Here is a 24,138-nt window from a genome sequence, read left to right on the forward strand (position 1 = left end):
GTTTTAAATTTTTCAGTTAGACTTAACTCAATAATTTAAATCTCAGTAGATGTCACCTTGACCAATGAATGTTTTTTTCAATATTTCCAAGTGCAAGTTTACACATCCGTATCTCATTAAAAGGTATGCTCAGAGAAAAAGTCAATAACAATGCACGAAATTTGCAGCTTTTAAATTTTTTGTGTTGTTCATAAAGCAGGTAGTACATGTTACTGGAAGTGGGTTAATATTGCAAAGAGTCTTCCAAAAGGTATTTTCAGGTTCTTGACACTAGTTACACATCACTATCTCTTTAAAAAGAATATTCTTAACATAATTTTACACTAATTAACGAATTTGTTTCTTTTTGTAATTTTAGGGGGCATAAAATACCCCTCCCCCCTCTGGTAATGCGTGTAATGGAAAATGCATTTGTACTACTAAGGTTAAACGATATGATACATATACATTCACTTGTTTCGGAAATATGGCACATAAATAAACATCTTTAGTACTTACTATGTACTAGCAGCCAAGACTGATTCTCGACAATCATGTTGCTTCTGCCAGTGGTACTCACCTGAAACGAATGAAACAGGAAGTTAGGTTTTCAGTAACACAAAGTCCAAAATTTCGTTGTATTTAGGTCATCGGTGCAGAATGTATTCATTGTGGTCATACGAAATATTGCACACAATAATATTAGAGATCAAAAACAGAGTACGGAACAGCAGCAACCGTCCGCCTCTCTATGTAGGACTAACGCTTTGCACCCAATAGTCTGTGTTTAAACGAAAGTTTCAACAGGTGTCCAATTCCTGAGAACACGGTATCAGAATAAGCACGGTAAAGATATTTACATGAAGTCGCTTTTAACTCCTTTTTCGTCTTAGTGTTCTACGGTTCTGACATGGACGTGAATGATCTTAGTTGTTTTTCCGCCATAAAAGATAACAAAACGACCACGGGTACTAATAAAACTAAAAGCGGTTGGTTGAATAGTGGGGTGCTTTACCGGACACGGTCATACTGGAGGTGCTATGCCCTCGTCGTCCTCCGAACTTTGAAATGACTTTCCCAGCCTGTTGTAAGGAATAACATCGCGGTTCTTCATTTTTCACAATATCAATCAGTATCAGAGACGAAAACTGATAACTGACAGACAAAATTCTTACGACTGACCTTGGGTCGGGATCCAGACCTTTGGAACCGCCGTTTGCCATTCAACAACTGATACGTAAGTGCTACATTACAGGTACGAGAAGCCACAGCAGAATCCGTTATACGCACGTATTTGTGAGGTAAGATCACTAAGCTAATGTATTTTATTACACCTTTATTTTATCGAGCAAGTTTCCTGCCACTGGCGTTTTTATTTGCACAAATGTAAATGTCTACATCGTATTTATTCCGATATAGGGTTTGCAGTTATTCGTGCATAGGACGACTTTACAACAAAACATCTTCAGCGCGCAGGTCTGTGAAGATACAGGGGTCATTCATATCATCTCTCTCTCTCTCTCTCTCTCTCTTAGTGCCCCATGCGAAACAGCAAACGAGAAAATACATGCCACATTTCGTATTTAATTATTATGTAAGGTATTTAAACATGATGTAATGTCGAAACCTGATTACGTCAGCAAAAGATACGTTTTTGTTATTGGTTTTGTAACTGCACTCTTGGATAGTGCACGGTAAGGCTATGCGTGAACATTTGAGACTGCCTATAGCGAAATTTTTGTTCATGGACAGAATGACTGCTACTACCTGACGGACGGACGGTGTGGCCGAGCGGTTCTAGGCGCTTCAGTCTGGAACCGCGCGACCGCTACGGTCGCAGGTTCGAATCCTGCCTCGGGCATGGATGTGTGTGATGTCCTTAGGTTAGTTAGGTTTAAGTAGTTCTAAGTTCTAGGGGACTGATGACCTCAGCAGGTTAAGTCCCGTAGTGCTCAGAGCCATTTAAACTACCTAACGTCAAATGGTCCCGCGCCTGTAGTAACAGAGGCGCCTCGTTGAAATGGCGCGGACGCCATCCGATACAGACGAGTAGCTCGCCAGCAGGGAGGACAGCTCTAGTTCGCGCCGCTGCCGCCTGCCAGTAGGTCAGTCATCCCTCGCGTGACCAGTGCAGCGCGCGCGTCAGACGAGCCTGCTGCAGCCTTCACGAGCAAGCAGAGGCGGTAACAGGCGGCTGCGCAGGACTTCCGGCGCGGGGCGGCGAGTAATTTGACGGATCAGGAATTAGGACGCGCCGCGGTGCGGGCACCGTGACCACCCACTTGACTGCGGCGGGCCATCGGCGACTCCGTCCGCGGTCGCTCACACTAAACGCCGAAAATGTGTGTGCACCGCCAGTTAACGCTGGCGTGACACGGGCGCTAACCGCAGTTTCGGACCGAAGATTCGGCGACGTCACCTGCACTCGACGACAGCAGCGTAGCAGCCAAATTCTGCTAGGAGCTGCTCTGCCACATTGTAAATCTTCAGAGCTTTTAGCGGACAATAAACTTCCCTTTCCAACAGCGATGTTAGCGTATAGTCTACACGGCGAGAGAAGATTCGTGACAGCTAGCAGCGCTGTTGCCACATTTGAATCGCGAAATTCAAATGGCTGCCGCAACAATGACCGCCTAACACTGAGGCAATTCAAACTTTTCCATAGAAACGTCAACAAAACAGAGTAAAAGTATAAAATACAACACTCGCAAGATGTTCTCAATTCCGCTTGCTCCGCAGAGAAATATAAAATTAGCTTCAAGATTTAACACTTGATCTACATCCAGTATACTCCAGGCAGACCGGTAATTCCGCTAGAGTAAATGACTTCACGAGTTATTCCGAGATGTTCTTTGGACCGAGGCAGAGCATAAACAGTCTCTGTTTTAATTACAATTCGCCAGAAGGTTGCTGTACCTAACAGGTCTTGTTTAACTGGCTCTTAATTCTCGTGCAATAATTTCTGCCTCCACGCCCTAAACTAGAACATTTCCTAATAAACATACCGTTTGAGAAGAAGCAACATGCCATATCGAGTACAAACGCAAAATTAGATTATACCACTTTTTTAACGTCTTTTTATTGTGGTCTTGGTGAATTTGACATAGTAAACATCTGATGCACATTACGACGTGACAGCATTCGTTAACAGATGTTCATCTCGTGCAGCTAACTAAACGTTGCATGCGGACATCTGTAATAAACGTATTTAATGTCACATAAAGAACACCAGTTCTAAATACAGTCGAACAAGCGAAATACGTGGGTGCAACAACATTGATGCATTTTAGAACGATTACTCGTAAGTTACAGTATGTTCGGACCGTCTTTATTCATTGCGCTTCTTCTTAGAAGGGAAGTATAATACAGCTTGTTAAAGATTACTTAATTATTTGGCTTGATAGCTATGTTTGTTTTGTCCTAAGCACAAGGAACAGAGATGACATCCTCATCAACAGATGTTTCGCTTGCTCTGTATCTATGATTTCTGGACGATCGCTGTATCAGTTTAAAGGTAGTGGTACAAAGGGAGAGCAAATGAATAGCTCAGAATTCACCTCATGAAGGTAGGTTCGTTTTATATGACTTAAATATGTAATCAAAGATTAGCCACGCAACAGGCGCGCGCGCAGATGTGTATGGATTACTTGAAAAAGTATCAGTATTGCCTCAATCTCGTGCCTGGTTCAAATGGCTCTGAGCACTATGCGACTTAACTTCTGTGGTCATCAATCGTCTAGAACTTAGAACTAATTAAACCTAACTAACCTAAGGACGTCACACACATCCATGCCCGAGGCCGGATTCGAACCTGCGACCGGAGCGGTCGCTCGGCTCCAGACTGTAGCGCCTAGAACCCCCCGTGGCCACTCCGGCCGGCCAATCTAGTGCCTGCAAACATAGATAACCCCAAGACGCATTTCGGTGTTTGTGCGTCGCAATCACGTTCACCTGTTTCGAAATTTTTCCAAAAACCTTTGTAAGCCTGTAATTCCTACAGTGCTGATGACTCGAGCACATTTTTATGCTCATTTACTGATTTAAAGTAGTAACGAGCAGCCTGTCAGTGAAAGTGCTCTGTCTTTCGAGCGAACTTGTTAATTTCGTTTCTTCACACACAGACTGACTAATCTGATTCAATAGCGGATGACGATGGATATTAAAAAGCTACTACAGCATCTTCCTGCGAGTAGTTCGCACATCCTCCCTGCTGTGTCGCTAAAACCTACTGGTCTTGCATCCCGTTCAGACTTATTCCATGTATCTTACGGCAATTTATGGTAGAATCTCGTTTTAAGAATTGCAAAGACGCGATTTTTGTAAGTTGGTGCCGGCCGCGGTGGTCTAGCGGTTCTAGGCGCGCAGTCCGGAACCGTGCGACTGCTACGGTCGCAGGTTCGAATCCTGCCTCGGGCATGGATGTGTGTGATGTCCTTAGGTTAGTTAGGTTTAAGTAGTTCTAAGTTCTAGGGGACTGATGACCACAGCAGTTGAGTCCCATAGTGCTCAGAGCCATTTGAACCATTTTTTGTAAGTTGGTAAGCAACAATGTCTGAAATCGAACATGTTTTAAACCCCTGAACAAGCTTCTGCAAGATGCGAGATCGTCAACATTACACAATATTCTGACTCAATGTTTCTGTAGAATGAATACAAGGGTCGTTCAACACTGATTTACACTTTATTTTTCCCATCGTTCACAGCGCGCCATTTGACTCGTCATTACAGTTGCAAGAATGTGGTACTTCTGTCTAACCGTAGGTGGCGCGACCATCATTGCGTAGACCATCAAGGACGGCGCTGGACGACGTGGCTTCTGTGAAAGAACGGAGTAAACACTAGAGAAATTAACAGCGACTGTTGGCAGTACATGGAGTGTGTGCAACGTCACGGAAGGTGCTCGTGCAACACAACTACTCTAGTCCCCATACCAGACGCAAAACCACGGCTGCTATCGCTGTAGTGGGGTTCCAGTCGGTGTCACACCCACAGTATTCCCCTTACTTGGCCGCTTTAACTTCTGTAAGCCCTCCCCGAACCACATTTCTGGAGTCTGTTGCACCCACATAGGCCAACCGCTCGCCGTTCCTGGATGTCTGCGACACGATGTCGGACAGAAGTTTCTTCGTAGCCTCGAATACGTGATAATCATGAGGGGCCACTCGCCTGGGTGTGAGCAACGTCGTGTTGCAAAAGCGCTCTTCGGGACGAAGTACACTCTCACCACACAGCCAACAATCGACTGTAGTAACCCACGGTTTACGTTTCTAGTGACTGTTCTGTCACCTGCGGCTAGACTAAAGTGCTACTATTTGTAATGATGAGTCGAATGGCGCACCATGAATGATGGGAAAAAAGAAGGTGTAATTCAATATGGAACGCCCCTCGTACTTCTTTCACTTCAGCTGTAATAACTGAGAAGATTACATACCGTAGGACATAACTGAATGGTAGTATGCTACCGGTGCGAGCAATTCTGTCTTTAGGTCAGTACAGCGAAACAGGTTCGTAATTGCAAAGCAGGCAAACCTAGCTTTTTGGTTGACCTACGCACAAGCCGGTGCCACGTCCATTTATTATCCATCTGGACAGCCGGAAGGCAAGGTATCGGCTGTACAGTAGCAGCAGAGCATCACGAGGTCGGCCAGTGAGAGAGGCAGGGGCAGGGGCAGAGGCAGAGGTTCGCAGCGCTGCGCCGCGCGGCGTTAGTAATGCATGGCACCGCGCCCGCCGGTCGATACGCCAGCCAGCCGGCTCACTCACTCAGTCACTGTCAGTCACCGGGGGCGGAGCCAAGGCGCTACTGCCCGCCGCCGGCAACGCAAATAATGCACGGAGCACACGAACTGCCGCCTTCCGCCTAGGCCCTTTCTACAGCTAGCATTAAAATTCACCGCATTACATACCACTACGCACTAAAACCGAAATAGAAAGCACTAGCATTTCGAGAACAAGCATTTCACGATGTTAGACTGAAATTTACTCTCTCAAATTCTGAAATCGTAAAATACTGAGAGCGAAAGGAGGAGATATACAAAATGAGCTTCGCCCATGACATTCTAATTCTGTCAAAGAACGCATAGGACTTGTAAGACCAGCTCAACAGAACGTGTACTCTTGAAAAAAATGTTAAATGATAAACACTAACAACTGTAAAATGACCGTAATGGAGTGCAGTCGAATTAAATTAGTCGATGTTGAGGGAATTTGATCAGGAACTCAAACAATAGAAGTTGTAGATGAATTTTCCTGTGTGGGCAGCAAATTAATTGATGAAGGCAAGACTAAGGAGGATACAAAATGTACACTGAGATAGCAATAAAAGAGTTTCACGAAAAAGAGAAATTCCTTATCATGGGTTACGAAATATTTCCTGAAGGTATTTGTCTGGAATGTATGAGCGTCGTCGTGTTGCAAGAGAATTTTTCGGGACAGTGCATACTCTCCACAGAAAAGCAAAGATCGCCTTTGGATATGTACAGTGTTTACACTCTCCTTCCACAAAAACCACGGTGTCCAGTCCTGTACTAGATGATACCCCATGTTGTAGTGATATGTGGACAATGAACGGTCCAGATAAGAAGAAACTGGAACGTGGTCCTCAAGAGAATGCTGAAAATCATATGGGAAAATCGGACAAATAACAAACCGGTACTACATCACAGAGAGAAAAGAGCTTTGCAGGAGAACTCGACTAAAAGAAGGGATAGGCTCATACGAGGAGAATAAAAATATGGGAGAGACCAGAGTTTGAATACAATAAGCAGGTTCAGCGCATGTTGTGCGCAGCAGTTATTTAGGTATGAGGCTATTTGCATAGGTTATACTAGCATGGAGAGCTGCATAAAACCAGTTACTGGGTTGAAGACTACAATAAGCAATAAGCGCTTCTATAATAGTCGCCTACAGAATTCGAAATACGATAAGAAAAATACAGAATGTAGCTGTCCTTTGTAGCAAGATACTTACATACAAACATGAGAAAGAATAATTGTAAGTTTGAAACTCGGCGAGAATGTAAGACGTTAGGAAGAGACACATGTCCCTACTTTCCAGTTTAGAAAATAATTTGCGTGACCCTGCAAGTCACAACGCGGCACGTGACACCACAGTGGCGAAAAAAACGACGCATCGCGACCGCCGCAGCGTTTAAAATCGTACCTCGACCTCGTCTCACCTGGCGTCCCAATAGGACACTGAGGCCGCTCTGTCCGCAGCGCTTTCGCGGCGGTGTCGCGCTGCTGCCCGACAGCTGCGGGTGCGTTTTCCACTACGTCGCTGCACGGTATGTGTGCCCACGGCGCGCACACATAGAACACAGTTCTTCCTCGAGCTATTTTGATCGCCATCTGTTAAAAATAGCGATAAATTCACATTTTGCAGCCTCACACCGCTACATAATAATGGATTGGCGATCTTTTCATAAATGTCACATTTATATGATGTTTGGAATTTAACCTAACGCATTCGTCGTGTTTGCACTGAAAAATATAGTCGCAGGCTAATTTACGTCTGGTAGGCTAGGCTGCTTAAGAAATGTGGCCAACATAAGGAAGTTACTTTAGGGATGAAGGCAGAGCCATATCTATTTCCAATCTAGACTGAACAGATTTTAAATAGTGGCCATAGGCAGCATCGCGAGGCGTATCGAGCCTGCATACAATCATGTATACTGTGTATAATTTCAATGTCCGACAGGTATTCTGAGCTGTTTGCCTGCACTGTGAAAGCTTCACTCACAGAAAGAGTAATACAGACGACTTTAGTAAGGTTCTGTACATGGACAGCCTAAACTGAAAGGGAAAAGTAATTTTCAAAGGAACATAAGCATTTAGGTAGGATCCAATCAGCTTTCGACTAAGAGATGAAACAGAAACTTTAGGTGACTTAGTGTAATAGTTGTTATTTAGTGGTGAGGTAGGGCGAGGAGCTTAGAAGGTTATCGATTCAAAACAAGAGCACCCATACGATAATTTATGGGGGGGGGGGGGAGGGGGGGGGTTGACGTGGGGACAGTGGCGGCCGGTTATCATGTGCTAATATGCTACAGCACACTGTAAATATCGTACTAAAATTATGTCATTGCGCTTCGAATGCGAACAGGAAATCGTACTAAAATTACGTCATTTCTCGTCGAACGCGTGGTGGTATTGGTTCAAATGGTTCTGAGCACTATGGGACTCAACTGCTGAGGTCATAAGTCCCCTAGAACTTAGAACTACTTAAACCTAACTAACCTAAGGACAACACAAACATCCATGCCCGAGGCAGGATTCGAACCTGCGACCGTAGCGGTCGCGCGGTTCCAGACTGTAGCGCCAGAACCGCTCGGCCACCAGCGGCCGGCCGTGCTGGTATTCAAATAAAACGGACGAAAACATGTTCTGTACCGCTCTTTCTGCGATAACTACAAACCAGTGACGAGTGCTGAAATGATGGTCAGCTGCCCTCCGATCAACTAAGAGAAGCGACGCAGCTGCCTGTTTTCTATTGTGCGTGCTCTGTTGCGATGGCAATCTTTCTGGCACGGAACCAACGAGATATACGGACCCTGCAGCGAAATTGCGACGTCACACTAGTCGGCTTGTCCGTCACACTTCGCGAATGCTCGGCTCCGTGCAGGGCCTACGGTAAATTAGCATGTAATTGAAAACGTACTCAGTACAGGACTAAGTTTTGTCGTGTGCTGTAGAGAACTTGCAAGCATTTAAACACACAATCAAGAGCATTAAACTCGTCTGAAATAGCTACTCGTTCCCCGCCAGAGACGGCTGCTTGCACTCGTCATACCTGTAGTGTCAATTGATGTGACGTCCAGGCGATAGGCAAAATAATGTGAACAGTGGTAGTAATGAGATGGTTGTTTGACGGTCAACAATGCAGGTAGGCCATGGGTCGCGCTGGACTGTGCGTGTTGTGTACGGACTAGGCATCAGTGCAGATTGCTTACGAGTAGTGCACACTTCGTATTTGCATTCAGAGGCCGAGGTCGACGTGCGAAGAAGGACCTAACGGAGTTCCAAAGAGGGCAGATGGGGGCAGCCGATTAGCTGCAGAATCAGTAACCATGACAGACCAACAGTTTCAACAGTCATGACAGCCTACACAAAACATGGAAACACATGATCGTGTAAACTTAACAGTGGGCGCAAATCACATCTAAATGACAGAGATCGTCGTAAGCTAACACGAATTGTGCCAAAACAACACAAAATTACGGCGGCTAAAGTGACTGCAAAGCTGAATAGCCATCTTCGAGACCCGTATCTATCGACACTGTCCGCCGAGAACTCCATAAAGCGAATATTCATAGACGAGCTGCTATACTGAAACCATAAGTGACGACAACCAACGCAAAGTTGCGTAAAACATGGTGTCAAGAGCATAAATCCTGGACGGCTGATCAGTGAAAACACGTCATACGGTCCGACAAGTGAACGTTTTCGTTATTTTCAATGTCAGTGCGGGTTTACGTCTGGAGAACGCCAAAAGAAGCTGACGATCCTGATTGCTTGATTCCAACGGTTAAGCATGGAGGTAGAAGTGTGATGGTGTGAGCAGTCATATCATGGTATCCTGCTGGTTCCATCATTGATATCAACGGCCGTGTTACAGCCAACGATTATGTGAACATTTTAGGTGATCAGGTGCACCCCATGTTTCAAATGTTGTTCCCGAACAATGATGCCATATTTCAGGACGATAATGCACCGCCGGCACCGCTTCAGTCTGGAACCGCGCGACCGCTACGGTCGTAGGTTCGAATCCTGCCTCGGGCATGGATGTGTGTGATGTCCTTGGGTTAGTTAGGTTTAAGTAGTTCTAAGTTCTAGGGGACTGATGACCTCAGAAGTTAAGTCCCATAGTGCTCAGAGCCATTTGAACCATTTTTTTTGTTAAACTATCAGTTATAAAATTTAAAAATAACAACTCAGTATATACACGTAAAATTAATATATTCGATTTAGTTAAGATTACTACCCTTGTGAGTCAGAAGGCTATAGGCTACATGTTGGTACAACAAGCGAGCATAGGAGCAAATTTAGTATGTAAGTACTTTTCCAGTAGACTTTTAGGGGAGGAAGTAAGATTTGAAGAGTTAGGTAGATGTCCTCCAAATGTAAATCTAGCAAAGGAGCGTGACACGAGGTTCACCGAATACCGAAAATTTCAAAATACTTGCAAAATATTCTGATCAGCTTCCTAATTGTCAAGAACCAATCCTTAATCTCGAATGTTCAAACACTCAAGAAAATCTAGAATAAGATCTGTTCCCAACAATAACAGAAACTGAAGTTACTAAAAACCTTTAAAGCTAGTTGAGGAGGATCTATTCCAGCAGAACTTTTGAATGGGCTCTACCAGAAATCAAAAAAAAAATATTTAAAATTAAGTTTTGAGAAAACTTGGAAATTAGAAAAACTCCCAGTAGGGTGGAAGATGGGCTTGAACAAGATGTTAAAAACAACGGGAATTGCTTTGCAAACAGTTGCATATAACATACTTTCCAAGATTACACTAAATAGAGTAGAAATGACGCTGGAGGGTAATTTCGGTGAGGATCAAGCTAGTTTCAGGTAGGGCAGATCATGTTCTAAACAAATATTTACTGTGAAGCCATTCGTCTGCCAGATATTGATGAATTTAAAAGGTCAGTATTTTTTAAACTTCATGGCTGATTAAAACTGTGTGCCGGACCGAGACTCGAACTCGGGACCTTTGCCTTTCGCGGGGAAGTGCTCTACCACTGAGCTACCCAAGCACGACTCACGACCCGTCCTCACAGCTTCAATTCTGCCAGTACCTCGTCTCGTACCTTCCAAACTTCACAGAAGCTCTTCTGCGAACCTTGCAGAACTAGCACGTCTGGAAGAGAGGATATTGCGGAGACATGGCTTGGCCACAGCCTGGGGATGTTTCCAGAATGAGATTTTCACTCTGCAGCGGAGTGTGCGCTGATATGAAACTTCCTGGCAGACTAAAACTGTGTACCTGACCGAGGGCCGCATTACTTTAAATAAACACGTCTCAATGTCCCATCCGATTTGTATGATTCAGAGCCGTCATCAATTACGACGGACAGCCGAAGACGCGTTCAGGATGCGATAAAGAGCCGGCCGCGGTGGCCGTGCGGTTCTGGCGCTGCAGTCCGGAACCGCGTGACTGCTACGGTCGCAGGTTCAAATCCTGCCTCGGGCATGAGTGTGTGTGATGTCCTTAGGTTAGTTAGGTTTAAGTAGTTCTAAATTCTAGGGGACTTATGACCTAAGATGTTGAGTCCCATAGTGCTCAGAGCCATTTGAACCATTTTTTTTTTTTTTTGCGATAAAGAAAGCCACGTCCGGTCCGAATGTTTGCAGAGGAGTATAGCACAACTGCACCTGAGACGTTAGTGCCAGTGCTCAAGAACGACGTCGACACATTACCGCCTCTGACGGGCCCTAGCAGCACTCCGCAAATGACTGAGGCACTACAGAGGAAGGAAGTGACCTCCACGCCCATTACAGACCCCGCTCCTCCCCCGAAAACTATATCGACGGTTGACGAAAACGCCCATGGAGGCATAAATTTTGACGCCATTGCAGTGACCACGTCAGCTGTCGTACGTGACCGTCGGGACTCTTTGCCATATTCCGGCACGTCAGCCCCACTCACGTAAACAACGATCGCCGAAGACGCGAAACAGGAGACAGAAGACACCATCTGATGGCCGCGCGACACAGTCGCAGGCAGATGATTCTTCTTCCAGACCCGTCTCTAAGTGCAGATAATGATGATGATGATGATGATGATGATCTTGTGACTGAATTCGTGACAGCGCCACAGGTCTCGGTAGCCCACGATTAATATATTTCTGGTGAAGAGGAGGAAGTCTCGCGCATGGACACTGACAAAAGATGTATAATCCATCTGATGCAATTAGTGTCCCTGCGCCTGAAAACCTGCAGCCGGCCTACTGCATCGGCTCCATCAATCTTGACGCCATCTGTTCGAAAGTGATGTTTCAATTGCTGCGTGATGTGCTACGAGTGACAGATGTGGACATTGCACTCATGAAAGTCGTCCGTCTGGAGACCTTCACAGACTTCTGCGGTTATGTTTCGTACGCTACGCCTGCTTCTGATGCCGGTAGCGGTACGGCCATATTGGAGCGAGATGGTATAAAGGTTGACGAGGTGACGTGTTTGCCGTCGGCTAGTGGGTTAGCGGTAACTACACAACGTACACGATTGTAAACATCTATGCCCCGTCTGGCACGGACAAGATACGCAACCTGTCGCATTTCTATTCGGAGGAGGCCACGCCTCTCTTCCTGGGACGATACGACAGCTGCATCCGGAATGGGTGGAACAGCGTGCTTCATCCGAAAGTTCAATATCTCATTTACTCCACATGTACTGAACTGCGTCTATTGCTGCAAGAACTGCGTCTTCTAGACACTTGTGAAAGCGTGCATGGCGACCGCCCAGGATACAAATGTGTCAGAAATCACTCCATGAGTCGCCTAGATCGCATTTATGTTTCTCCTGATATAGCGGAAGCGACGATGGACGTAGGAAAACGACCGTTAGCCTTTTGCAATCATAACGCATACATCTGCTCTGTCTTCTTCCAGCGTCAGAAAGTACAGAGGAGTCGTGGGTGCTGGCAAATGAATGTAGCGCACCCTCAGGAGCCAGAATGGCGTCGACTCATAGCAGACACACGGACCGCCTGCTAAGATCGACTGCTGATATATCCGTCCATGTTGCAATGGTGGCTCGAATACGCCAAAACGGCACTATGTCGCGCGACGATGCAATATGGTATCGTAAAATGACGGAATATTACTTTACGTGCTCCGAGAACTCATGGCAAGCTTAACGTCCCCAGACCGACAGGCGGAGATTCGTCGCATCATGGCAAAGATCACGCGTTGTCGTCTTCAAGGTGTCGTGGTACGAGCACGGTGTCAAGATCGGGTTGGCGGCGAACCTCCGCCCATGACCCGCACTCTTCACGAACGGCATGAGGCGAACTATGATCAACGTTTTCGAATGCCAGATGGTTGCCGTTTGACTGCACAGGAGGAAATTGTGAATACATTTGTTGACCTACCGACGGGTATACGTGAGGAGCATTATCATGGTGCTGCTTTTGCTTTAGTGTCACTGTCGATACCGGGTACTCTTGATGGCCAGGCAGCAGAATCTCGTATGATGCCAATTACCCGCGCAGACCTCGAGGAAGCCATAGCAATAGTGCAAGCACCACGTCCCCTGGTTCCAACGGTATTCCCTCGGAGTCCTACCAGGTCTTTCAAGATTTGAAAGTTCTCAGAGAGACGTAGATGTACCAGGAACTGATGACACCTACTGTCCCATGGCCTCCATGCTTCGTTGAAGGCCTGATTATCCCCAAGCCAACAAGGGGACGACCGCTCACCTTGCTCAACACAGACTTGAAGATCTTCACAAGGCTCTTGGTGACGCGCGTACAAGCGTCTTGCCCCAAGTACTTTCTACAGAACAACCGGCCATGCGCGGAGCTAATACAGGGTACTTATGCTACAGCCTTTCGTGATTACACTGATATATACATTATAGGGTTGCAAATGAAAAATGACCTACATATAACAAACTTTAAAGCTACGGTCATGTGTGCCGCCACGCCCCCTTTATTTCTGTTTCCAGCAATTATATGTATGATACATTCTATATGTTGGCAACAGTGCAGGTTTCTAGTGTCTGTGAATGATTATCTTTCCTAGTATTTACTTTTGTTTCGCTGAAGCAGTTTGTTCACATGTTACTGAATGTTTGTTGCCCAAGTGCTACATATATTTGTGAAAGTACATACCCTTTAATGTGCAATAAATACGAACTATGCCACGCATCAAGAAATTCAATAAAAGGTAATTCCGTGGTAACAAGTTCACAAACAAAGCAAGCCACGCTGTTCAAAGTAACCTATGTATCAGTTCTTCAGGGAAGAAATTCCCACATGGCACGCATCCTAGTGATTCAAATTTTGTGTTAACAATGACCCTGTTTGTAGTGGATTTGTTGTTGTTGACGTGGGAATCTTATCTTCTTTGATAAAGGAAGTGGCGAAATGTAAACAATGAGATGGTTTAGGCTGTCTGGAAATAACTGAACAACAAAGTAGCAGGAATGGTTTAGTGTCAAAAGAAGTTGTTCTGTGTAGGTCCTGCAATAAATCTATCTCGCCCGCATCTCGTGGTCGTGCGGTAGCGTTCTCGCTTCCCACGCTCGGGTTCCCGGGTTCGATTCCCGGCGGGGTCAGGGATTTTCTCTGCCTCGTGATGGCTGGGTGTTGTGTGATGTCCTTAGGTTAGTTAGGTTTAAGTAGTTCTAAGTTCTAGGGGACTGATGACCATAGATGTTTAGTCCCATAGTGCTCAGAGCCAAATCTATCTCGAAAATGAATTCGAGCATTGTGCATAATTCATATGATGTGAATTTGAAGTTAGTGTATGCAATGCGTGCAATAGGAAAAGGAAAAAAGGCTGCTCAAACGTTCTCTGGTTTGATGGACCTTCCTCCACCTCCCACTAGGTTCAGCAAGTACATAAAAATACTTTTAGGTGCCTTGACGGTTGTGTCTAAAGCACCTATGAAACGTGCAGTAGAAGAAACTGTAAATATTGGTGGAACCAGGGACATTGCTGTTGCACTTGATGGGGCATGCAACGTCGAGGACATCGTTCCTTGAATGGTGTTGTAAGTGCTACTTCTCTGGAGAACGGAAAAGTTGTTGATGTTGAGTGCTTATCTAAGTACTGCCACACCTGCCATGGTAACACTGAAGGACATATTTAACATCAGTGTTCTAAGAATTATGATGGTTACAGTGGAGGTATGGAGTGTGATGGAGAACTAAAAATATTTCAGAGGTCGGTGCCCGTTTATAACGTTGAATATACAAAGTACCTAGACGATGGGGACTCTAAAGCTTTCAATAAAATTAATGAGTTCAATGATTATGGTGATACCTTGGTAACAAAACTGGAGTGTTGTGGAGATGTGCAAAAGAGGATGGGTGCTAGATTAAGGAAGTTACGAAGAGTAATGAAAGGAAAGTTGCTATCTGATGGAAAATCTCTGTCTGGCCGAGGCAGATTGACAGAAACTGAGATAGACCTTCTTCAGAGGTATTATAGAGTGGCCATTAGACGAACTGCACCTCTGAATGGTGTTACAGCAATGAGAAAAGCTGTATGGCCACCTACTTTCATAAGTTGTCCACAGATGACCACCCTGCTCACGGACTTTGCGCTAAAGGAGCAGATTCTTGGTGCGGTTACCAAAAAGCAAAAGAAAGTGGTCAAATATACCATCATAAGCATTCTCTTCCTGAGTGTTATGAATGAAATAAAACGAATTTTTAGAGAGCTGAGTGACACTATTTTCCTTACTAAATGTCTTCATGGGGGCACTCAGAATACAAACGCAACTTTCAACCATTGCTTATCAGAAAGATTACCCAAGAATGTTTCAGTAGGACTAAATACATTAGAAGTTGGTGTACTCGAGGCAGTGATATGTTTCAATGATGGAATGATAGGAAGGCTTGAAGTCCTGAAAAATGTAGGCATAAAGTGTCTCTAATATGGAAGATCTGTTGCTTGTCTATGTCAGACAACGGGTGCATGAAGCTGAAAGATTCGCTCTTCAAGTTGCCAAAGAAACAAGAAGTGCTAAAAGGAATGCCTTGAGGAAGATCGAACATGAAGAAATGCTGCAGGATGAAGACTATGTTTCAGGAATGTTCTGAGGTACAGTTTCATTGGACTCATCTCTTCATTCGCAATTTCCCGCAAGTTGTATTTTTCAGAATTCAGGTACAAATATTTCCTGAAGTTTATAAAGCACTGCTCTAATTTTTTCTGTAACTTATAATAGTCCATACTTATGTAGCAGAATCAACTAAATTATAGAAAAATAACATTTTAATAGGAAAAAATTATAAAAATTAAAATGTAGGATATTATATTTTTTATCCTTGTAATATATATAACAGGTGGAATTAAACAGGTCTAGTACCTCAACCATCATGTCATGCATATCTGTAAAAATTTGGTCTCCTTCAAATGTATAACACTGGATTAAATGGTACCTCAATTTGAGGAAGCATTTTGGAAAAAAAAATTACATCAATTTCTTTGCAATTTTTTTAATAATCCTAAGCATGTTCAAAAATATTCCAAATTTGCTAATTTGTTTAGAAAGTCTGCTGAATTACTGATTTTAACAAAAAATCTGTAAAACATACACACATTTCAAACAGTGCTTGAAAGAAATAGGTGTTGATTTTTACATGCTATTGAGGCGGAAAAGTACCCTGTATCCTTATGAGCTTCTTGCCCCAAGACATTTCTACAGAAGAAAAACGCAGACGGCGCTTTGTGACTGTCGGGACCGAAAAGCCTTCGCAACAGCTTGTTGCCTTCGAGGTGCCCTGATCAACATGGACTTTGATCAAGATTTTGACGGGGTGCGCCTTGACTTCCTTGCAGCTGTGATGGCCCGCATGGTATACCTCCCCCCCCCCCCCCCCCCCAACCTTTTCAGTGTCATCCTGCGACTTCTCCGTGGTGCATTATTGAAAGTGCTGGGTGATGGACGTGAGGCGTGCTCACTGTCAATTTCGCGATCGGTCTGTCAGGGATGCCCGCTCTCAATGATCTTATGCGCAGTTGCACTTGAACCATTTATATGCGGATCGAAACGTTGTCTATCAGGAATAACACTGCAGGGGCACACGTCTCATTGCGGATGATCGGGTGTTTCTGGACCGATCGGGCTATGAGGTAAAGTCAGCACTGGAATGGATTGCGCGATAGGATGCGACGGCGGATAGATGGATGATCATAGATAAGTGTGGGGGCAATGAAAGGTCTCCAGCAAGGCAGTGTAAGGCCCCAGCAATCGATAGACATGCTCAAATGCGTGGGCATTCTCTTTAGCCGCGACGTCCACAGCTCGGCGACAAGTAATTATAGAAGCCTTCTACAGATGGTCCGAACGGGCGTCAGGACGCACTAAGTCCAACGAGTCGCCTTTGTCGACACCCACATGGTATCCAGAATACCGCACCTGGTTCATATTATCCCGACGACGGCCGTGATAGCACAAGGATCACCGGCTGCATTCGGTTATTTCATCGGCGCTGGACGTACACCCAAGGTACGGTAAGACGCTCACACCCTCCTAAAACGCGACGGAGGGTTGAGGCTTGTCAACATTCGTGCGAGGGTAGCACCATTGTATGTCAGCACAACGGTTAAGCTGTAGACTTATCGCTGCAATAATGCCACTGGTCTTCTGATTGAAACACTGAGGCCTGTGTCCCGCCTTCCGCCAACTGCCGTAGAAGACGTCGCGCATCTCTCTCACATGTCAAGACCTTGTCCTTCAACATAGCTATCTCTACGCTGACTTCCGCAGTACCAGAGAACCAACGGCGGGGAACGTATATATCATCTAGTGACGAGGAACCACACCCGGAATGTGACTGTGAGTTTCGTCTCACGACTCTATGATCCGTGGTGTGGCGGGACATCCACCGAGGTTATCTGGGTACGGCGGTGCGCTCCTCCTGGTACCTTGTCGTTAACGAGAAACACAAGACACGGATTCGACAGCATAATATCGATATGGGTGACTCCCCACGCTGCACGCAGTGTCGCATGATCGATACGGACGAACATGGCTTAGTATGTGGACCCTCAGCAGAAGTGTGGATGCTGGTACGGAGGACCCTCGCGTTTTATCTTCGAGCTGCGTCACAAGCGATCGAGCCTCGAATGTTACCCTGCCCGGAAGACACCTGTTTTCCATCTATGAAGGCCCACGCACTGGCGAGAATCGAAGTAATAAGTTTACTATTTTTTCCAAGACTTTAAAAAGGATGTGTTTGACTATTGGGCATTCTTACAGGAACGACATGACTCTTTGATGAAACTTTCACGATACCTTCATCTTTCTGCCAATTATTTGGATAGTGTTTTCCTGGATGTCCATCACACTTGGGGCGTAACGGGCAGTATACAGACCCTCACATGAAACACGGAACTACGAATATGTTGGCCGAGAAGACGTGGTCGTCCACGCACCAGCTGTGTGCTGGGGATCTTTTCATTGTACTATAGTCGCCGAAAATGTTTTGATTTTGCTCGATGGACTCTTCAGTTTCTTTTCTTTTTCTTTTAATCTTATGGTACATCTCAGTGATCAGATTATTTACATTTGATTTTTGCCTCCTTATTTATAGCCTGCCTAATGTATAGTTAATTATCATAGAAAGGAAAAGAATCTCAGATCGCTAAATCGCGGACCTGGATTCGATTTCTGCAGACGCCAACTTTTTTCATTTTATTTTAGTTCTCGCAATGTTAAACTATTAAATACATTTAAACAGTCCAAGTTAGATACCTAAAATTAATATATTCAATTTAGCTACGACTACTACCATTATTAAGTCAAAAGGCAATAGGCCACCACATAGTAGCAACTGGTAAAATTCTGCAGGAGCCGCCGCTCGGGGTATGGTGTATTTTGAAAATTTCGGAAGACAAATGGCGATTTATAAGCAGCCATAAAAATGTTCCAGTTTCGACCCTGTTGAAAACCTGCAAAATAGCGATCTTAACATAATTTTCTTGAAAGAAAAACACCTGACTGCACTATATTTTTGCCTTTCCCTGAGAGCTTGGGATGCCCCATGCTCCCCCACCCCCACCGAGTATGGGCAATTAGTATTCTGATTCAAGACAATTAGTATTCTGTTTACAATTGTATTTAACTATATTCTATATCGAAGTAACATAATTGCAGATCATTCTGAAGTAAATATAAAACAGTCTCTCATCTAGGTAAACCTGCGACGTGAACATACACTTTTAGTACTGCTATCTTTCTAATTTTTTTTGCAGTCTTCAGACTGGTTTGATGCGGCCCGCCACGAATTCCTCTCCTGTCCCACCCTCTTCGTATCAGGAGTAGCAACTGCACCCAACGTCCTAAACTTAAGTCACGTGAGTGGAAATGAAATGAGGTGCACTGTGTACCCTCTGCTGGTGGCTTACGGAGTACGGCTGTCAATATACACGCTGGATGTATTCCAATCTCTGTCTTCCTCTACAGATCCCCCTATTACCTTGGAACTTATTCCCTGGTCTAAACAGGTGTTTTACTATCCTGTCCAATCTTCTCGTCAGTGCTTTCTATACATTCCTTCCCTCGCCGATTCTCCTACTTGTTGTAATACCACCACTCTCTGTGAATCTGTGCTAACTGGACAAGCCCATGACGAACCGTGAACTCGTCATTCATCTCTCTTCACCGACAACCCAACCAGATAAAAGGCCCTCCTGCCTAACGTCTACCGTTCCATAAATAGAACGCTGTTTAGAATTTCAGCTTAAGCAGGTATGACAAGCTGTCCTCTATTTACACAGTGTACAAAATAACTGTTGTCAGTGGCCGAGTACTTTCGAACAGAAGGCAAGAAATGACTCTGTGGTGACATTATTTTATGATAGCATACAGATTAGATGAATTACGATACGTGGGTGACATATCCACCAAAAATTCTGCGCAGATCAGACTAACGCCTACTGCTTTTCCTGTAATTTCCAACGAGTTAAGTAGCCAGAAGCAAGTTTAGAATTGAGAATTTAAGGCTACGGCGGCGCTGGCTGCGGTTCTGTTGGCGATGTCTGCATTTATACTCAATATTATACGACGTCGCCCTGAGGGTGCACAGATGTGCACCGACTCCAGGCTTCTGTATCGATAGGCGCGACAGTAATTCCGGAACGGCCGCGGGACATTCCGGGAGAATACCAGAATAGGTGCCCCGCGAGGCCGCTTTTACGCTAGACCTACACAAAGACATCAAGGGCCCCTAAGTCTGTCGTGACCGCCCGAAAGTATGTCCGCAACACGAGCAGCGAGACGTCCGCCGTAATCACTAGAGGCCCATTCGGTATTTTGGGACCTATCCTGTGGCACGCGATATACGCATTATAGCAGCAGACATATCTGTATTATCATTCATATGGCAGTTCACATCTCCGCCAACGAGATATTCACACGGAATACTTCTTATTGTTTCGTGCACTCATTCTTGGTAATACAAATGAAATGAGATTAAAGGCCGATAATTCGGCTGCACACGAAAATGCACAACGACAGCTACATTTAATGTCGTTGTTGATATTCCAGCCACCATACATGTCCGTATCATTAAATCTAAATAGAACATTCATCCGTTCTGTTGTGCACATGTAGAATCATTATTCCTGTGCATTGGGAATACCAATGTGTGCAATAATCTTAAACCCAGTAAAAAGTCATAAATTGTAAAATACAGTCTAATACAGTAATATCGAGTATAACTGAGTGTACAGTTTCATATTATTATCACTGTGTTACATTATCAGGATAAATTATGTAGTCGAACAATTAAAGCTATGAACTGAACTAAAGCAGGCCCGCAGCTCGTGGTCGTGCGGTAGGGTTCTCGCTTCCCGCGCCCGGGTTCGATTCCCGGCGGCGTCAGGGATTTTCTCTGCCTCGTGATGGCTGGGTGTTGTGTGATGTCCTTAGGTTAGTTAGGTTTAAGTAGTTCTAAGTTCTAGGGGACTGATGACCATAGATGTTAAGTCCCATAGTGCTCAGAGCCATTTGAATTTTTTTGAACTAAAGCAGTACGCGTTCAGCAAATGAAACTCACGTTTTCCCGAATTACACGCATTTTGGAAAGTTCGGGAATAAGTATCATTATCACTCCGAGAGATGGGATATGACGGCTTGCAGGTGCAACGGGTTTAGAGCCGATGCAAAAACAAAAATAATATGTTATTACGAAAGACACTGTCCCAACCGATGTTTAGCTTTTCTGCTGAAAAGCGTTTCGCAACCCGCTTATTCATACACGATTCTCTTTTTTAAGACTCAGCGCTGAATGTTTGAGCTCTGTTTCTAGAAACAGTCACACGCAAGGTCGCATGAAAACATAAGAATTTTAGTTCATTTCCAAAAAGGGACAGCAATACGCACTGCGAAAAGATGCCGTTACTGCGAAAAGATGCCGTTAGTAAAGTAATGCAAATTTTAGCGTACTGAACGTAGCAACAGAATCCCAGCGGAATATTAAGTGTACATATGTGGAATGACGAAATTACGAACAAAGTTAGACGGTGCAACGGAATAACAATTATTTATGGATAGGCCAAATTACGAAGAAACCACACAGCTATTCATATGTGAGTAAGGTCATATTATTTTCAATTTGCTACTCTGAACTTTGAATCATACGCATTCAAATACCACAGCATAACGCTGGAAAGGTCCAGAAGGGCGTTGTCGAGTTTTGTTGAATGTAGTTTCCCGTTCTGCAAACACGCGTACTGAGAAAGTCATAGGTTTTATTGCTTGTTTTCTACGTAAATATTTCCACATAACTGAGCGAGTTCAGAAATAAGTTACGCGCTTGCTTTACAGTGCTAATTATCACACTCTTTGGCGCACGTCCTTTGATTTCCATTTTGGGCGACGCACAGGTTGTTACGCTACAAGCTTCTTCCGGCGTTTTCGGCAGTAGTAACAGCTTTAAAACAGCACGTAATTCCTAGCGTTTAATGGTTGCAAAGGACGCGAGGGTGGCTCACACAGCCTGCTGTCGGACACAGGATCACGGCATTTACCTGCGTCCCGCGTCAGGTGGAAAACTCAGGTAAGAGCAGATTTCCATCGTCCGCACCCTTTCCGACAGCTGACAGCCGGCTTAGCTTTTGTGGCTGGGTTTTCCCATGAGCTTAGAAAGCCTAGACAGGTCCAGTGCCAGCAGCAAAAAAACTCAATTATAGCTTGCCGTGCTGGTGGTTTGACTGACATCTGAACTACGTGCAAGTAAACCACTAGTCCATTTCAGCTTTCTTTACTGTCAGTAGAATTCAAACTGAATCAGCGACGAAAATGTTGCTAATTCTATGGATAACACAAACTGTCATTCGTCTGAAGTAACTGAGTTTTGATACTACTTATTATTTGCAACTGAAATAATTCTGTCGCTAGAAACTAAGGATGTTTATTCTTAACTTAAAAGATAAGCAGAAAACAACTGCAACCGAGTAACAGTACCCATAAATATTACCAACATAGAAGAAACATGTTTCCTCATTTCTGCAATATTCGTAACAAGTACCGTATGCCGTAACTAGAACAGAAATGGGGCTTTGTTACACAGAACCACGCAAGTGGGCAATCATGCTACATATGCTATTGATTAACAGACACTATTACTGTTACCGAACTGTTGTCTTAACAAATATTTAATATCGGTTTATATACATAAAATGAAAAATGGGGGGTGGGGGGAATTAGTTGGGGTATAAAGCACAACTGAGTTAGTTCAGCCATCTTGGAGTCTGCTTGGTTCAAGATAGTGGGAGTAGAGGGGTGGGGGTGGTGGAGGGGTGTATCATCATTACGTCATTAAGTCAACGTCAAGAGGCACTGCCTCTGCCCGTAGGTAAGCCAAAGTTCAAAGGTCAATTTGTATCCAGATCCCTCATTTCCATACTACAGTCCGAATCTTCGACCCTCCCTCTCTCTTTCTCCCTCTAAAATGCTATTACAGTTCCATGAGCTTTAGCTGATCAACGATCTGCGATATTCCATAAAGACTCGGCAGGAATGTAGAAACTGTACTTGACTGCTGACAGCGGTGGCCACGAAAATATACGAAAAACCGTGATCTTGAATTCATTTAGATGTAACGATTTAGGGAATGTAAAGGAATTAAGTCACCATGTCTTCATCTTGAGTAACTGTAGGGTGTCTCAAACATGTGGTCTCGGATCTGCAGTTATCAACTTTAAGCAGGTTGATCTTACCGTTAAGTTGAAAATAGCCCGGCTAGTACAGGTGATGGATGCTGATAACACAACTATAGACGACAGAGAAGTTCGGTCTCAGTGGGCTCTTCTAATCTACATCGACAATCCACAAGCCACCGTGTGGTGTGCAGTGGAGGGTATTTTGTGAACTACTGTCACTCCCTCCTCTCCTGTCCCAGTCAGACGAATGGTTCGCGGGAAGGCTCGAATCTCTAACTTCATAGTCTTTTCGTGAGATATACACTGACGGGAAAAAAATTGCAACACAAAGAAGGAGCTGTGCAACATAAATGAAAGTTGGTAGGTGCGTTTCAATTGCGTAAGTGTGGTGCTGGTAGCGCCACTCGGATGATGCATTTCAGGTTTGCCTGTAACGGTCGTGGGCGTTAGTTACCTTAGAGATTCGACCTGGTGAGTTGATGTTCGTGACGAATGCCTTTAAGGCGACGAAGATGCGATTATCAACACCTCACGGAGTTTGAACGAGGTCGTCTAATAGGGCTACGAGAAGTTGGATTTTCCTTCTGCGATATTCCATAAAGACTCGGCAGGAATGTAGAAACTGTACTTGACTGCTGACAGCGGTGGCCACGAAAATATACGGTCGCAAGAAGACTAGGCTCACGGCGGCCATGTGCCACTACCGAGAGGGAAGACCACCGTGTTCCGCGTATGGCGCTGGAGCATCGTGCAGCGTGTGCAACAGCATTTGGAGCACGAGTTGGCACCACAGCGACACAACCGTTATAATTCGGTTACCTCAGGGACAGTTCAGAACCAGACACCCTGTAGCGTGCATTCCACTGACTACACAAATCACAGCAATTTGTAACTTTAGTGGTGCCAAGTGAGAACTCCATGGACGGCAGAGTGGAAGTCCGTTGTGTTTTCTGATGAAAGCTCGTCTTGATGAGATGGCAGTGATGGCCGTGTGTTGGTTAGGAGGAGGCCAGTTGAGGGCCTGCAACCAACCTGTCTGCGTCCTAGACACACTGGACTTAAACCTGGAGTTATGGTCTGGGATGCGATTTCATATGACAGCAGGAGCACTCCCACTGCAAAATTGTACGTCAATCTGGTGATTCGACCTGTTGTGCTGCCATTCACGAACAACATTCCAGGAACTGTTTTCCAACAGGATACCGCTGTTGTAAGCCAACATGCTCTACAGAATGCCGACATGTTATCTTGGCCTGTCGATCACCAGAAACGCCTCCAGCAGAGCACACATTGGACATCCTCGGACGAGC

The 24,138-nt window shown here is 44.8% G+C and overlaps 1 protein-coding gene across 1 annotated transcript in view; it reads right to left on the minus strand.

Moving 5' to 3' along the window:
* Nucleotides 1-479: 479 nt before the first annotated feature.
* LOC126236046 (protein pangolin, isoforms A/H/I/S-like) overlaps nucleotides 480-24,138 on the minus strand; it is a 254,954-nt gene continuing 231,295 nt past the window's right edge. Inside the window, exon 4 of the mRNA XM_049945082.1 lies at nucleotides 480-559. Within this exon, the coding sequence (XP_049801039.1) occupies nucleotides 488-559 (72 nt within the window). The 3' untranslated portion in view covers nucleotides 480-487. The remainder of the gene's footprint in view (nucleotides 560-24,138) is intronic.

This window comes from Schistocerca nitens, chromosome 2 (assembly GCF_023898315.1).
Source record: "Schistocerca nitens isolate TAMUIC-IGC-003100 chromosome 2, iqSchNite1.1, whole genome shotgun sequence".
NCBI lineage: Eukaryota > Metazoa > Arthropoda > Insecta > Orthoptera > Acrididae > Schistocerca > Schistocerca nitens.